The 16,068-nt window shown below is 48.8% G+C and overlaps 6 protein-coding genes across 6 annotated transcripts; 5 read left to right on the top strand and 1 right to left on the bottom strand.

The window, feature by feature from the left end:
• Positions 1 to 168: 168 nt before the first annotated feature.
• On the bottom strand, positions 169 to 1,271 carry FSUBG_1585 (uncharacterized protein; the record flags this gene model as incomplete). The annotated part of the gene is made up of 2 exons (XM_036679267.1): positions 169 to 927; positions 1,017 to 1,271. 2 exons carry the CDS (start codon positions 1,269 to 1,271, stop codon positions 169 to 171), a joined length of 1,014 nt encoding a protein of 337 aa, XP_036542846.1.
• Positions 1,272 to 2,486: 1,215 nt separating this feature from the next.
• On the top strand, positions 2,487 to 3,583 carry FSUBG_1584 (feruloyl esterase; the record flags this gene model as incomplete). The annotated part of the gene is made up of 2 exons (XM_036679266.1): positions 2,487 to 3,341; positions 3,398 to 3,583. 2 exons carry the CDS (start codon positions 2,487 to 2,489, stop codon positions 3,581 to 3,583), a joined length of 1,041 nt encoding a protein of 346 aa, XP_036542845.1.
• Positions 3,584 to 4,072: 489 nt separating this feature from the next.
• Positions 4,073 to 4,629, top strand: FSUBG_1583 (uncharacterized protein; the record flags this gene model as incomplete). Its single annotated transcript, XM_036679265.1, has 2 exons — positions 4,073 to 4,546; positions 4,597 to 4,629. The coding sequence occupies 2 exons, from the start codon at positions 4,073 to 4,075 to the stop codon at positions 4,627 to 4,629; spliced, it is 507 nt and encodes a 168-aa protein (XP_036542844.1).
• A 1,111-nt stretch (positions 4,630 to 5,740) lies between these two features.
• On the top strand, positions 5,741 to 7,417 carry FSUBG_1582 (feruloyl esterase; the record flags this gene model as incomplete). Its single annotated transcript, XM_036679264.1, has 1 exon — positions 5,741 to 7,417. One exon carries the CDS (start codon positions 5,741 to 5,743, stop codon positions 7,415 to 7,417), a length of 1,677 nt encoding a protein of 558 aa, XP_036542843.1.
• A 1,753-nt stretch (positions 7,418 to 9,170) lies between these two features.
• Positions 9,171 to 10,685, top strand: FSUBG_1581 (neutral amino acid permease; the record flags this gene model as incomplete). Its single annotated transcript, XM_036679263.1, has 2 exons — positions 9,171 to 9,449; positions 9,501 to 10,685. The coding sequence occupies 2 exons, from the start codon at positions 9,171 to 9,173 to the stop codon at positions 10,683 to 10,685; spliced, it is 1,464 nt and encodes a 487-aa protein (XP_036542842.1).
• A 2,962-nt stretch (positions 10,686 to 13,647) lies between these two features.
• Positions 13,648 to 15,133, top strand: FSUBG_1580 (mannan endo-1 6-alpha-mannosidase; the record flags this gene model as incomplete). The annotated part of the gene is made up of 3 exons (XM_036679262.1): positions 13,648 to 13,735; positions 13,788 to 13,892; positions 13,947 to 15,133. 3 exons carry the CDS (start codon positions 13,648 to 13,650, stop codon positions 15,131 to 15,133), a joined length of 1,380 nt encoding a protein of 459 aa, XP_036542841.1.
• Positions 15,134 to 16,068: the final 935 nt, after the last annotated feature.

Raw genomic sequence — 16,068 nt, 5'->3', positions numbered from 1 at the left:
ATTACCTCCTCAATCTATGTACATCCAAGCATATTAAACAAATAAGCTAAAAGTCCTTTTCCGCGGACGACTAAGAAGTTTCGAAAAACCAAGCAAATCAAGTCATTTTCCCATATCCGGCAATATCCCAGTCATTAACGCATCACTTCATAAACAGCCCTTATCTAGTCAGTTGCTCCTGTTGAACAAAGACATGCGCAAGCCCCCTTTCTTAGGCTTCTGATGAAAAGAGCTCTGCGCGCTGACGGGTCGAGGGTCGAAACTGTCGATGCTCTCCATGCGCTGAACGGGCGGACGGACCGCAGGTGGTGGGGGCTGCTGCATGAGTTCCCCGCGGAGAGCTTTGCCCACCTGATCATGTTGACGAGAATAGTCATCGTGCTTGGACTTGGCTTCGATGAAGCGGTCCTCGGCTTGGCGACGTCGTTCTTGAAGAGCGCGGATCTCATCGTCGAGTTGGTTCATTTGGGCTTGGGCCTCGCTCATGAGATGATCATACTCGTGAATCTTCTGCTCAAGAGGAAGAAGAACGCTCTTTTGAATGGAGGGGCTGTTGAGACGGTTGATATCATTGCCAGGGACTGCCAGACGGTCTGGTGAAGGCGCGCGGCGCTGCCGGTGCTGGTCTGAGGCCATGGATTGAGAAACACGGCTCTGCTGCATGTTTGGTCCATTTCGGGGAGGTGACTCTCCGTGAGGTCGGGGTTCAGACTCTGAAGCGCGGCGCGATTGACGTCTGTACCGCCCATTTTCTCTGGGCCCATTGGGCTGCTGCTGCTGAGGACCTCCGTCCACCTCGCCAGGGTAAGTGGGAGGCATTGGTTGCTGAGGGCCTGGACCTGGACCTGGGCCTCTAGGAGCGTTGGTGTTTGGGCCTGGACCTGGAGGTTGCCTACGCTGCGAAGGCTGACCAACGGGAACAACACGCTAAGAGCAAAAGTCAATTACGAGGCTCTATCGCGGAGAAAAGATGTTGCAGAATTGCATTCTCTAGCGCGAGCGGGAAAAAAACTCACCTGTTGCTGCTGGTGAGCTTGTGCCACCATAGCATTCTGCAATGCCACGTCAGAGGTGGGTGAGCGCATCTCGAATTCTTCACTCTGAGGGCGGAAGTCATCGAGTTGCTCGGGCGATTGAGTGCGTCTGTATCTCGGGCTCTGGCCATTTCGCGCAGCACGAGCTGCCTCGCGGGCGTCACGAGCAGTGCGAGGCTCGTAACCGGGATCCTCAAGATTGTATCTTGGCTGATGGGGAGCCGCCATTGCAGCCATGATTCGGCGGGGTTGTGATGCGATATGCGGTGAAAGAACAAAAAATTGGAATGAGAATGTCTTACGAACAAGACATGAAAAATAGCGGGTAGAGAGTGAAAGGGATGAGAATCTACACCGACAATGTCAGGAACTGATTCATGTTTTAGTGAGGGTCTGGAAAGGCGATGGCTGGAAATCGCGAGGTTGGTTTCGCTTGGGTTGGTTTGACACAGCCAAGTCGAGTCGCAGTTAATTTTTGAGGTTGGGGAGTTTTCTTAGCCCCAGGGGTCGAGACCCACTAGAGAGCACAACACCAACCACGGCCCTCAGGGAGCAAGAAAACAGCAGGCCTTGAATGCGAGGTGTCAAAATAAACTCAGCAAAGGCATCCCAAATTTATACCTAAGCCTTTTTGTCGCTTAGGATCAAGGTCTTGAGGTTTCTTCCCTCCCCGAACTATCCGTACATAGCACAGCTAAGACAGTATCTTTCTATTTTTACGAAGAGATATATGCAGCAACACGCATCGCTTCGTATCTATCGATTGAGTACACGTACGTTGAGGGTGTTCTTCTGTACTCGTAATTGATCCACGTGCCGAGACAGCGGCTTAATGCAGCCCTTGGCTTCCAGGGATCACGGGCGTGGCTGGATCGCGAAAACCGGGTATTCCCAGATTGACGGGCGTCTATCACTTCGTTAAAGCAAAGAATTCGATATGAAACGCTTCAATGACTTGCTTTAGTGTTTTGCTATTTGTTAAACGAGTCTAGCCCAGCCGTTCTTGGCTGGTGATGCATTGAATGTGAAGTTGCACTTCTGCACGTCAACGCTACACAGTGTTATCTGAACGCGCGTCGAGACAGCAACCATCAGTTCTCAACCTTTCGCATTAACTGTTCTTCTTCTTTTGGGTGCCACGAGAAGGTTGGTTCAAATGATGTCGCACTCGATTGCAACAATTTATGCTTGCGACCGTTGTAGGAGCGTTGATTGACTTACCCTCCGTCAGCCGTCGACTCTTATCGCGTCATGGTCATGGTGCGACACGCAAAATTTTCCGCGTCAGAGGCAAAGCGGCCCGTCCCATCACATCCAAGCCCAATCTCACCGCCATCGGATGCCTTGACTCGGATCTCAAACACTGCCCAACGTTTGTCGCATACAGGGTAAATGCCTGCCGACACTGAGCCCAATTGACAGCGACACCTCACGTCATTTAAGCGCAGCGAAATGACCCAAGATGCGACCGTGCCAAAATTGGTCACCGTCATAATAACAACTTCGCCAACTCCATCCGCGCCTTCAACCGAGCTTGTCTCAGCGGTCCTCCAGTCATTTGAAAAGCATTGCCAAGCTTTGACGTTGTGTAATGCTATTGTTGTTTTCGACACTTTTGATCAGATAGTACCTACAGCACGATTGAAGAAAGGACAAGTGACACCGCAACAAGCAGCAGATTTTGACGAATACAAGAAGAATGTCAAGGACCTGATACTGACAAAATACCGCCATGTCGGTGCTGAGTTCACCCAACGCCGTGCTACGGCGGAATATGGTAGTCCCAATCCCCAGAACACCGTTGATTACACGATATCGCAAACAGGTGACAAGAAGGTCACCTTTATAGAGCCGTCAAGACGCCTAGGATTCGGTCTGGCAGTCAGATCAGCTTTGAGGGTAACTCAAACTCCTTTTGTCTGGGTGCAGCAACATGACTGGGCTTTAGTTGCAGACCTTCCGATGGCACCTCTTGTACAAATCATGAAAGCATACGATTCGCACCCAGAAACTCCAATCAAGTATATATGCTTAGCTGCTATTCGTATGCTCTCGCATGCCATATCAGAACAACATCCAGTCCTACGAGAGCTATCATCATCCCTTACACAAAAATACGAAGATCCGATACATCCTGGCGTCAAGATACCCTTGACGCCGATTTACTTCTGGCATGATAAACCCCATCTTGCGTCAACAGCACATTACCTCGAGAGGGTATTCCCCTCACGGTTGGCTATGCTGCGAGGAGACTTTATTGAGGACAAGATCGGACAAAGAGCTCGTGCCCAGATGAAGGAAGGCCTCGTAAGCATAATTTCATTCTATCTCAAACGAACATCGGGATATGATGCCACGTGAAGGCACTTGCTGACGACAAGCAGTGGACGAAATGGGCTACTTGGCTTTACTACCCTGATGACGGGAAACAGCTATGTTTGAAACACCTGCAGGGGAGGACTTGGGCAGGAGCTGAACGACAAGCCGATAGGGCTGCTATGTGGAGACAAAGGAATGAGGCTGAACGGGCAGCTCAAGAAGACGGCTGATCTGGAAAAGATCAACAAGATACCATGATCAATAGAGAAAGACCGTGATTTATGATGTCACAGCAACTGAGCTATGATAGGAAGCATAAACTGCCGAGCGAGTTATGCAAGATATCACCCTATACCATAACGGTGAAGTCGGATGGCCTGTCCGATCTAGCATTCGGATGCCCTGGCCTTAATCGGCTTTCCCCGCATGACGCTTGACTCGTGCTGCGGTTAAAGAAATTTCCCGTCCTTGAAGCTCTTCAATACGGGATGAAGACATTCTTAACTAAGTAAACGGCGCGTGCCGCATTCAATTGCCGAAGGATCTATGCGGGGTGCCGACCCCTCACCTCGAGCCGATCACCATTCTCCATGATCGGTGAATCATCATAGCGACTTGGCGATCTGGGGAAAAGAAGGATAAAAAGAGATTATAAAAGCGTAGAAGATCCAGTATGAGTTGATTGTGATAGACAGTTCAAGGCTAATTCAATTGACACAATGAGACTCTTGACTCCCCTCATCATCGCCTCCAATGCCATCCTGGCAGCGTCCCAACTCATGGGAACGCCGTCCTACGAATATCTCTACACCGTCAACGCTACCCTCGGCGAACGTTGGCCGATTGGCGACTACGGTCAAGGTAGCCGCGTTGTGATTCCCATCACCGGCGGAACCTTCAAGGGACCCAAGCTTTCGGGAACGGTCACTAACCTTGGTGCCGACTGGGGTCTGACCGACACCAAGGGCGTTTTCTTCCCCGATACCCGGTACAACCTCAGAACTCATGATGGTGTTGATATTTATATCCAGACTTCTGGTCCGACGCAGCCAGATGGGAGGACGTTGTTGAGGGGCGTCTTCCAGGCGGCGCACCCGGATTATGAGTGGTTGAACTACGTCCTAGCTGTTGGGGTGTTGCAAAGACCCCCAGCAGAGAGTAAGGGTAAATACGTTGTTATTGATATGTGGGCAGTAAGTTGTTCTACTTCATCAACAGAAATAATATGCTGATCAGCAAATAGATGGTTTTGCCGGACTGCAACGGGAATTGCTAGGGCGAGGCCGACGGTGACATGGCCGGGATGGATATAAACTCTCTGTGGATGGACATGGCGTGATTTGATACATCCTGGTAGAATGTCACCGCCGTGATAATTCCGATATGAAAAAGTCAAAATGCGCTAGAAAGTTCAGACGATCGAACTAGTTGTGGATCCGGGGTATTCATCGTGAATGGAATACGAATGTACGGAAATGGCGACAAAGTTCACAGGGGTTGGATATAACAATTAAATTTTCAACTTCACTTATTGACCCAACTTCTGAAAAGCTCGTGAGGCTGCAAAAACACTCATGTATCACCTTTCATGGAGTAGTGATAACGAAGTAAATGTACAGGGATCCAAGTGCCGTATTCTGTATGCTTGCAGGTCAGCCGTCGTTGACAAAGAGGATGTTGCATCAGGAACCCATTTGACGCGCAATGGTTCGGAATGCTATCCGGTTCCTGAACAGATGTGCAATGGTTCTTACTGGCGACAATTATCGATCGGCTAAGCAGGGGTAGTTGCTGGTCGGTGCTAGAAAAGACCGCGAACTAGGCCTGGAACTCAACGGTTGCAGTTAAAGAGCAAAGACGCCGGAAAACTCTCTCTTGGCGATTGCTGGATTGTCCAACTTCAAACACCGAGGGCATAATTGTGCCACGAATTCACATATGAAGACGCAAGATTTAATTTAACAATGGCCTCATTCGAAAACTCCTGCAGCGCCCCTAATAACAGAACCCATAATAGCACTAGTCTCCATTCCAAGTAGATTATCCGGACCGATATCTCTGCCCATCCTCACGACGACTGACTCGCAAACTCCTCCCCAATAAACCCGGTTCATGCACCCCGGATCTAGTTCCCAACCAGGCCAGCCGAGGTTTCAATACCCCTTCTTTTCCCCTCACGAACCCAACTACCGCTCTGCCAAACCATCCTCAATCCGCGATAGCACTCCCACGGTATTGCCGAGGGTTGCTGATCTGGTAGGGATTAACGGCGTCTTGCTGCTTCAGGAATCAGTTGCGTATTTGGTCAGAATTATCGCAAGGATCCCCCGCAAAATATGAGGGCATGGGTTTTGGTAAAAGTTTATGCGGGAGACGGATATAAAAGAATGTTGTCCGCCGGCCTTGTCATCTTGCTTGGCTTTGTTCCCCAGGTTCTCAGCGACACCTCGACTGATATTTGTTTACCGCAAGATAATATGCGTCCTACAATTTTCCTCTTTTCGGGGTTGGGGGCTTGTGCTGCTGCTGGCAAGGGTGATGACTTTGCGGCTAAATGCGCTGGTTTCAAAAACTCGCTGAAGCTGCCCAACACCAAAGTCTGGTTCAGTGAGCACGTGCCTGCTGGGAAAAACATCACTTTTCCTGACAACCACCCAACATGCACGCCCAAGAGCACTATCACTGATGTTGAGATCTGCCGTGTGGCCATGTTTGTCACCACTGGTCCCAAGTCAAACCTTACCCTTGAGGCTTGGCTTCCTTCCAACTGGACCGGCCGGTTCTTGAGTACTGGAAATGGTGGAATGGCTGGATGTATTCAGTACAATGACGTCGCCTACGGTGCTGGCTTTGGCTTTGCGACTGTTGGAGCTAACAACGGCCACAACGGCACTTCTGCTGCCCCCATGTACAAGAACTCGGGAGTCGTTGAGGATTATGTTTACCGTTCAGTCCACACTGGAACTGTTCTCGGCAAAGAGCTTACGAAGAAGTTCTATGGCAAGAAGCATACCAAGTCTTACTATCTTGGATGCTCAACTGGAGGACGACAGGGATGGAAGGAGGCGCAGAGCTTCCCTGATGACTTTGATGGTATTGTGGCTGGTGCTCCCGCCATGCGCTTCAACGGTCTGCAGTCCCGCTCTGGAAGCTTCTGGGGCATCACTGGTCCCCCTGGAGCGGCTACCCATCTCAGCCCAGCGGAATGGGCCATGGTTCAGAAGAACGTCTTGGTTCAGTGTGACGAGCCCCTTGACGGTGTTGCCGATGGTATTCTCGAGGATCCCAACCTTTGCCAGTACCGCCCTGAGGCTCTTGTCTGCACCAAGGGTCAGACCTCTGGCTGCCTGACTGCACCCAAGATTGAGACAGTCCGCAAGGTCTTTGGCCCTCTGTATGGTAACAACGGCACATATATTTATCCCCGAATTCCTCCTGGAGCCGATCAAGGGTTTGGTTCTGCAATTTCTGAGCAGCCCTTCCCTTACTCCACGGAATGGTTCCAGTATGTTATCTGGAACGATACCAAGTGGAACCCCGACACCATTGGACCCAATGATTACCAGAAGGCTTCTGAGGTTAACCCTTTCAATGTCGACACATGGGAGGGAGACCTTTCCCAGTTCCGCGAGCGTGGATCCAAAATCATTCACTGGCATGGTCTCGAGGACGGTCTCATCAGCTCAGACAACTCGATGGAATACTACAACCACGTCTCGGCTACTATGGGTCTGAGCAACACTGAACTTGATGAGTTCTACCGATACTTCCGTGTCAGCGGCTGCGGTCATTGTTCGGGCGGAATTGGAGCCAGTCGCATTGGAAACAACCGCGCTAACCTGGGTGGCAAGGATGCGACGAACAACGTCCTTCTCGCTCTTATCCAGTGGGTTGAGCAAGGCAAGGCACCCGAGACCATTACAGGTGTTCGCTACGTCAACGGCTCTAGCACTGGAAAGGTCGATTTTGAGCGAAGACACTGCCGCTATCCTTACCGAAATGTTTTTAACCGTACCGGCGACTACAAGAATCCCGATAGCTGGAAGTGCGAGCTGCCCAAGTAAACGGAATACAGCGAGACGACGCGGGTGCGGGTGCAGGTAGCGTCGATTATATAACATTTATTTCATAGCATACACATAGCAGGATCGTCGTAAATAAGATGAGCTTTAAATAACAGTCCTCCCTCAATGGTCGGGATAATTCGGTACCGAGCAACTCCGCCAAGGATAAAGTGATGTCAAGAAAACGACTAGTTACAAATTACCCCAAGGAAACCACTTCCTTGGAAGACTCCAAAACACGGGGGAGGGTATGTGCTGTCAAGATCAGTCATTTCCCCAGACGCGTTGCTGACCAAGTTGCATGGTCGGCTAGTCATTCAACACGAAAGGTTAATGCTGCCAAGACACAGAGATCCCCACGATCTTGGACAATCAAGAGGAAAAGTCGGAGCATCTGAGTCAAAAACAGCGAGGAATTGGGGTTCTCCCCCTCATTTTCCCCAACCTTTTTGCCCCCACAAGATCCTAAATCTTACTCCAACCAATGCGCCCTCTATGACAACAGGGCGCGAAGCTGGGCGAGTCAGGGTTGGGATGCAGGAAAGTGAGGCGCGTTGTTTTGTAACTAGAACACGCAGGATGCTGATCAGTCAAGGGGAGGAAAGAAAACCCAGGACCTTGATCCTAAATGACAAAAAGACTTAGGTAACTTTAGCCTAAGCTTAGGGTACTCTTTACTAAGTTTATTTAAGCACCCTCTTCTAAAGTCTTATGTTTTCTTGCTCCTCGAGGTCAGTCTCCCCTCCGCCATGCGCCATGGAAACCTCCTCTTATCACGATAAACGGGAATAAACTCACGGCACTTCTCAAGTCCGCCCGACCAGAATCTTACGATAGTCGCCTCAATGGCGATAGACTCAACACAATGTACAATACCACCGAGACTTTATTTTATCTCTCGCCAATAGCAAGACTTGTATTGCGCCGGTGTCGGATACTGCACTACGGCAAGGTGTAAAAGACTGGGCGACTCCACTAAATGGCCAATGCATGTGTCAAAACAAGCTATTTTTCGCGTAACGGAAATGCTGAACCTTTTCTTTTCGCTGAATACGCCGGCAGATTTTCCAACAAGGTTCTTTCTGTCTCTCCGACACCGTACGAGGCGGAAATAAGCTTGTTACTTGGCGTCCGATTTAGCCGTGTGCTAGACCGAATCTTTCACCGTGAGCCAGCACTCGAGAGCCTCATTTGAACGACAGCCACTCTTCAGCAGAACATATTTACTGATCCCTCTGGACAATTGATGCAAGACACCGATGAATCAGCCATGCCATGGTTATCTCCGTTCCAACTTCCACTGGAGATCTCTTGTTCATCTCGTTTGACCAACCAATTCTCATTCAGCAAAGATCGCTGACACATAACGTAACACCAACTCCATTTTATTTTTTTGAATCCACGGCCCCGTTTCTTTTTGCTCGGCCAAGAGACATTCCAATGACCTGATGGTTTTTGAAGATTTGCTAACTTTTACGTGAGAGACTCACGTTCCCCCATGGGGCTCCGCGAGTCTTTTTTTCTTCCGTGCGAGAGATAACGAGACGAGCGTCTTTTACAAGGTCTCCACGGAAGATAAACATCTGGAGACTTTTGGGCTTGGCGAATGTATATAAGATTTGGCATCGCCCGATGTTGAGTTGGAGTTGGTCTTCATCTCGTCAAACTGTCGCTGATCATAACCCGCCATTATACACCTTCTACCTCACATTGAGCTTTTATTACTGACTACTATTACTGTGTTTTATTGAATATGGGCGCTGAAGATAAGACGACAAAGACTCAGCCTGAGATGGCTCAGCCCGAGCATCACCGTCCTGCATCCATTCGCGGCATTGACGGCGATGAGATCAACACGATCAACGATGGCGGCGACATCATGGACTCCAAGGAGCAATCCGACGAGCCCGTGCAAAACATTTTCAACCAAGGCGGCAAGAACTACAGAACTCTCGGCAAATGGGACACAGTCTTCGTCCTGGTCACCAACCAAGTGGGACTCGGGGTTTTATCACTTCCAGGGTGTCTCAAGGTAAATAAAAGAGAATTGATCTTATTACAGTATTATTTACAGTTACATTAGGTCCTCGGAGTGATTCCTGGGATCATCGCGATTATTGGCCTCGGTTCGCTGTCTGCATACACTGCCTATGAACTCCTCCAGTTCTACAGAAAGTATCCCCACGTCGTTAACGTCGTCGATATGTGCGGTATCATCGGAGGTCGACCACTCGAGATCATTGCAGGTATTGGTTTGATGATCAAGGTTATGATGACCTGTGCGTCTGCCAGTGTGACATTATCAGTTGCTTTCAACACCCTCAGCAATCACGCATTCTGTACTGTCAGCTTCGTCATCATCGCCGTTGTCGCTTGCTGGGTCCTTTGTCTCCCTCGAACCGTCAAATTCGTCTCACAATCTGGTATCCCCTCCACAATCAGTATTCTAGCCGCCGCTCTTACCGTCATGATCAGCTTGGGCCTCGATACTCCCTCGCAGGCTCCCCCCGGATGGGATCGCGAGATCCAGGTTATCGGCAACCCAACCTTCCGACAAGGTCTCAACGCTTGTCTCAAGATCTGTTACGCCTATGCCGGAAATATCAGCTTCGTCTCGTATATGGCCGAGATGAAGAACCCTAGCCGTGATTTCCCCATGGCTTTGGCTTGCCTCGAAGTCTTCTCCATTACCCTTTACACTATCGTCGCCGTGGCCATCTACTGTCTCGCCGGCGAGTATACTACCTCTCCGGCTCTTGGATCTGCCCCCCGAATCGCTGCCAAGGTCGCCTACGGCCTCGTTCTTCCTTGTGTGTTCGCGACAGCTATGGCTTTCGGTCATACAGGCATCAAGTACATGTATGTTGTCGCTATGCGATCCATCAAGGCTACCCACCAAGTCACAGACCGAAGTGTCAAGTCCTGGGGCATCTGGGTTGCCTGTGTGACCCTTTACTGGATCATTGTCTTTGTCATTTCAAACGCCATTCCAATTTTCGACTCTATCCTCTCCATCTCCTCCGCCACCACGATCGCCTGGTTCACCTTTGGTCTCAGTGCCATCTTCTGGTTCCATATCAACAAGGGGCAGTATACCAAGAACTGGAAGAAGATTGCTCTCTGCATTATCAACGGCATGCTTATCGTCCAGTCATTGTTCATGAACGGTGGAGGTCTGTGGTCTTCCATCACCGAATTGTTGAACATATTTGAGAACGATAAGAGCTCCATTCGGGGCGTCTTCTCATGCGGTGACAACTCCATTTAGACACGAAAGTCAAGACCTTTATAGATATGGATATTATGCAGCAAGTATATAGCGATTGAATGATATATGATGATGTTACTTTTTACTACTTCTTCCCATTAACCCTTGGCTCGAGTCGGCGGGAGGCAAACTAAGCGATAAGCTTGCTTAGTTGGCCACCGTCAGGTCTCGCCAACGGGTTGAAGTCGATTGATCAGCTGATAATTTTGAATGCGGGTCCTACAAACACTCACCCTTTGCTCGATGAACAGGCCGCGAAATCTCTCTATTCCAGGGATTGATACAAGTTGTTGTCATTCAGCACCGTGAACGGAGTTGCCGGGAACAGTAATAGAACAACGTGATGAAATTTGGCTGACAAAGTGGAGTTGGAATAGTCTCGCGACGCTTCGGACCGACCAATGAAGGACGACAGTGGCGAGGCGGCATCTCGAGATCTGGAGTGGCCAGACCAGGTTCCGACGCCGCAGATCTGAGTCACTGTCGTAGGGCTGAAGCCTGCCATTATCTTGGAGCTTCTTAGAGTCCCCAGGTCCTCTAAGCTCTTGTCTCATTTGATGTACCTAGTATTGTTTCGATCAATTGGGTGCTTGGTAATACATAGATGAGTATCGGGATGACTTCGCAAATCTAGGCATGAAGCCTAATTTCTGTGAGACTTAATTATTCGATCCATCTCAAGCGATCCAATCCATATGGAAAATGTAAACCCTTAGGGAAACTCATTTTGGTGATGGCATACTAACCCATCAACGTGGGGGTTCAACACGCGATACGAGCGATACGGGATACGAAGGCTGACTTCATTATCGTGTCTATTTAAGAACAGCACCTGGTCTCCGAAATTATATTGCTATATCGCCAATATCAAAACTCGAAAGCCTTGCAATCTTTCAATTACCTTTCCAATTTCTTTTCGTTTACCAGAGTGAGACGACCCAACCGTTGGCCTCCATCATGATCACAATCGCTCCCTTTCGACCGCGTACATCCACCTTCCGATTACTTCAAAGACTTTCAGCCATCCAAATCAACGGCATTTCATCAAATTCACCGCTGAATCAAAGATGGATGACACAAGAAGGCAGCAAAAGCAAAGCTCAGCAAAATGAGATTCCAGGGCCGAATCCCTCGTACCCAGCTTTTAGTCTCAATTCTCTGGGCCTTAGCAAACGAACCAGGATAGTCGTGATGGTAGTCCTGGGCGTTTTTGGTACTATAGAGACATGGGTTTGGTGCAAAGCCATCTGGCAATGGAAAAAGGGTCGTCAAGAAGCAGAACAGCGACCTGCTGGTCATGCGTGATGGATATCAACCTTTGGTCTCTTTTTCTTACCCCAGCCATTGGCATATTCATAACTTGATGGGATTGCATTCGATCAGTAGCAGCAGCGTCTGAGAATAAACAGCCCGTTGTCTGTAGGAAATGCCCACAGACGCGCAATCATCATCACAAATACTGCGAAAGTGCTGGAGCGTATTCCATTGGTTTAGTGATAATGATATACTTTCGGGATCGACGGTCAAGAATGCCATGATACCCGATCACCCGGGGATAAGGCGGCTGTCATTACGTAGACATCGGATCTATCGGCAATTCCATTCGACGATCTGGCGTGGCTCTTCTCTGTACCTATCATAATCAAGAAACTTTGACGCGAGGCGTGCGGGGTGAAAGCATGTTTTATAGTGGTCACAACTCACAAGTAGCTTGGAACAGTATCAACGACTTACTCTGGCTGCATTGCGCCGTTGAGATTGGCTACAGGGATGCAGCCGAGATCTCTAGAACAGGCGCATCTCGGTTGACCGAATTAAATGATCTTTTGTCTGGAGCAGGGTTTTGGGGAAGTGATGCTGGTGCTGTAGCCGAGTTAGGGTTGCAGCTGGGACTACCAGTGCGAGTTGGTAAAGTGGTTGGAGTGAAATAAGGCGCGCGACATCTCAGACGGAATGAACGTGCCGATAATAGAAATATGCGGACGTCTCTCAATGTTCCCATCCTCACACGGCGAGATTGGGAGATAAGGAGCGGATAAACTGACATGTGACTGGTCGCTCAAATCACAAAGTCTTCTTCACCGCTAGGGTAGTTATGAACAGAAAATTGTTTTCTATAGGGTACGTCAATGTCTCTTGATTTCACAATTCGCCATCTCGAAACATCTGATAATGGTACTTTCCGGGTGCGGGCCACGCGTAATTTAGACGCGCGTATTTCCCAGTGACTCTATACGACAATAATGAGCTAGGTCTGATCTTTTACGGTAAAACAGCACCGTATCTAAAATTAACTACCAAAAATGAGACATTAATCAAACGAACTTTAATCTTAGGCTGTTGTTTGGCATTCAGGTATTGCGTTGCTACTGGACCTGATCTGTTGTATACATCTACTGGGTGAGATCGATAAGTCCCGCGACCTTCTCAAACAGTGTCTCAAGAGACGTAAGCTTGTGAATGACTCGCCCGGTGATTTTGTTCTTCATGGAAAAGACGGAAGCTTATAAACTGGAAATGAGGGTCGAGTCTAGACTTATTGATCCATGCCAGCTATTTTCCCCGGCATCTAAGCGAGTCCATAGCGCAAGGATTGCGTAATCCGTGCTCTCGCTTCCTCGTGTTTATTGCTTCGCCTCCTTTGACCTGAATTTCCTGAAGCAATTTTCGGCCCCGTTTCTGGACTAAAAAGCAGGACTGCGCCTCCTTGCTAGCCGGTTAACCCCTTTTGACAGATGATTCGTCATTTAATTCAGGAGAGTGTCTCAATCGATACCAAGAGTTCTTGCTCGCTCAAATTATTGCGTGTACGTTTTATAAAACTCATGAGCATTTTTAGACTTGATAGCAGACTTGGCTGTTCGATCTTGCTCGGTTGATGAAAGAGATAAGCCGCGGAGTTGAGTCTCTCCCTCTACGCTAGCATTAAAGTTTATTCCCCGCTGGTCGATCATTGGGCGAGATGAGAGCGTCATTGGCTACAACGGTCGCTGTAAGTTGGGCCTTGGCAGCTGTTGTTCACGGCATTGATGTATCATGGGACGATGAAAGTAAGTCAAACGGTCTTTATTTCTTCGTTGCTGGGTAACTTACCATGCCTAGGCTCTGTCAAACAAGCTGCCAGTACCGTGGCCTATGGCTTGGTGAAATACTATACTGGCAACAATACCGGTGATACACCTGGCAACCTGCCAGATCCTTATTATTGTAAGTGACGATGAAATGGAATACACGACGACTTCAGCAACTGATCCGAAACAGGGTGGACGGCAGGGGGTATGTTCGGCACATTAATCGACTACTGGTGGCTTACTGGCGATGAGAGCTACAACAAGATTACTACACAGGCTATGCTGCATCAGGTCGGAACAAGCGACGACTATATGCCTGATAACCAGACTATGACAGAAGGCAACGATGACCAAGGGTTTTGGGCAGTGGCTGCTATGTCGGCAGCAGAGCATAAATATCCTGATCCGCCAGCGGACCAGCCGCAATGGCTGGCACTAGTTCAGGCTGTTTTCAACGAATATGTCAGCCGTTGGGATACACAGCACTGCGGCGGAGGGATGAGATGGCAGATTTTCACCTGGAATGCGGGATACGATTACAAAAATTCCATTTCCAACGGTTGCTTCTTCAACATAGCTGCGCGCCTCGCCCGCTATACTGGCAACACCACTTACGCGGACTGGGCTGAAAAGGTTTGGGATTGGGAAACCAAGATCGGACTCATCAACAGCGACTATCAGGTCCGAGATGGTATCCATTTCGAAGGAAAATGCCCAAGCTCCATGGATACTAACCAATGGACCTACAATAGCGGTGTTTACCTTTATGGAGCTGCTGCCATGTACAACATAACCGGAAAAGCTTCGTGGAAAACCCGGGTTGACGGTCTACTGCAGGACATCAAGACCGTGTTTGTGAAGGATGGTGTTATCTATGAGCAATTCTGCGAGCAGAACAAGCTTTGTAACCTCGACCAACAGTCCTTCAAAGGCTACCTCACCCGCTGGATGGCAGCTACCGCACTGGTAGCTCCCTATACCTCTGAATACATCACAGAGACGTTGCTATCGACGGCAAAAAAGGCCGCTATCTCATGTTCAGGATCACCCTCCTCAGGTTTCGCAGGCAAGGCTGGCACGGCTTGCGGCTTCACATGGTTGACCGGCGCGTTCGATGGGATTGTTGGGGTTGGACCGCAGATGAGTTCTCTGCAATCTATCATGTACACCCTCGCCCCGAAGGCGAAAGCGCCAGTGACGACCAAGACTGGAGGAACGTCTAAAGGCAATCCCGGTGGTGGCCAGACGAACATGGATGTCGATGTGTCAAAACCGAAATATGCAAAGATCACAATGATGGACAAGGTAGGGGCGGGCGCCATAACATGTATGATTTTAGCCGGCGTTATTGGGGGTTCTGTATTTGCTACTATTTAAACATTTTTTATCAAACCAAGCTTTTGTGCTTCTATTAATACCATTAAATAGCCTCTAGCTTCCTATCATGGCTCTCGTAGAACTAAGAAGAAACCATTCCGTCGCACCGTGATAAGGCATTACCCCCACCCTTCTCCTGTATTATCTTTCTAATACCCTCATACAGTTTCTTTTCAGCTATCAGAAGTGCAACAAGATTCGCGTTAGTTAGTGTGATTTAGAAAAGGTGCAGTAGCCATACATTGAATTGGGAACATTCATGTTGATTCATACTGAATATGCAGCAGACCAATGACTGATCATATCTGTACAAACACGCTCTCTTATCCAATGTTCCTCCTCCTTGCTCACATCGCTACCAATTTGGTCTCTTGACTATATCAAGGGCAGCACGCATAGCGATTGCTAATAATAATGATTGCTCTTAGGAACAACTATGCTTCTTATCTATCGGACCCCAAACGCCTTGTTCGTTGGTTCTGTTATAATTATCGTAGCAGACAGAAACAAACATCGACCAAGGACTTCTACTCGGTCTTTGTCTGTAAAGTACTCTTAAAAAGTTTGGCATACAAGTTCAGGCCGTCTCAGTTCTTCCATCAGGCAATCATCCACTCCTGTGCGTCGACGACAACTCGAGAGTCTCGAATGCCACAGATCGGTCATGCCACCACTTGATCTTGGCGGATCGAAAGTTAGCACCAGGACCTTTCAGTACCTGGCCAGGGTGAACCACGTTCAGCAAGACCAAAGTGATGAGCATCGGCAATGTATCAAGGTAGCTGGATTAATTATCGTGGGTTGATTGGATAGTAGGTCGGAATATTGCAGAACTTGAGGGGTGTTTCCAAACATCTTTTGTTCAATGACCTTTAATTAGAGTGCTATAGTTTATAACAATCAAGAGGGATAAGATTATGTGTAGCTTGAAGGAC

This window comes from Fusarium subglutinans (genome assembly GCF_013396075.1).
Source record: "Fusarium subglutinans strain NRRL 66333 chromosome Unknown NRRL66333_c0000009, whole genome shotgun sequence".
NCBI classification, from domain to species: Eukaryota; Fungi; Ascomycota; class Sordariomycetes; order Hypocreales; family Nectriaceae; genus Fusarium; species Fusarium subglutinans.
The sequence above is the reverse complement of the archived record's forward strand: the minus strand, read 5'-3'. Positions and strand labels throughout refer to the sequence as shown.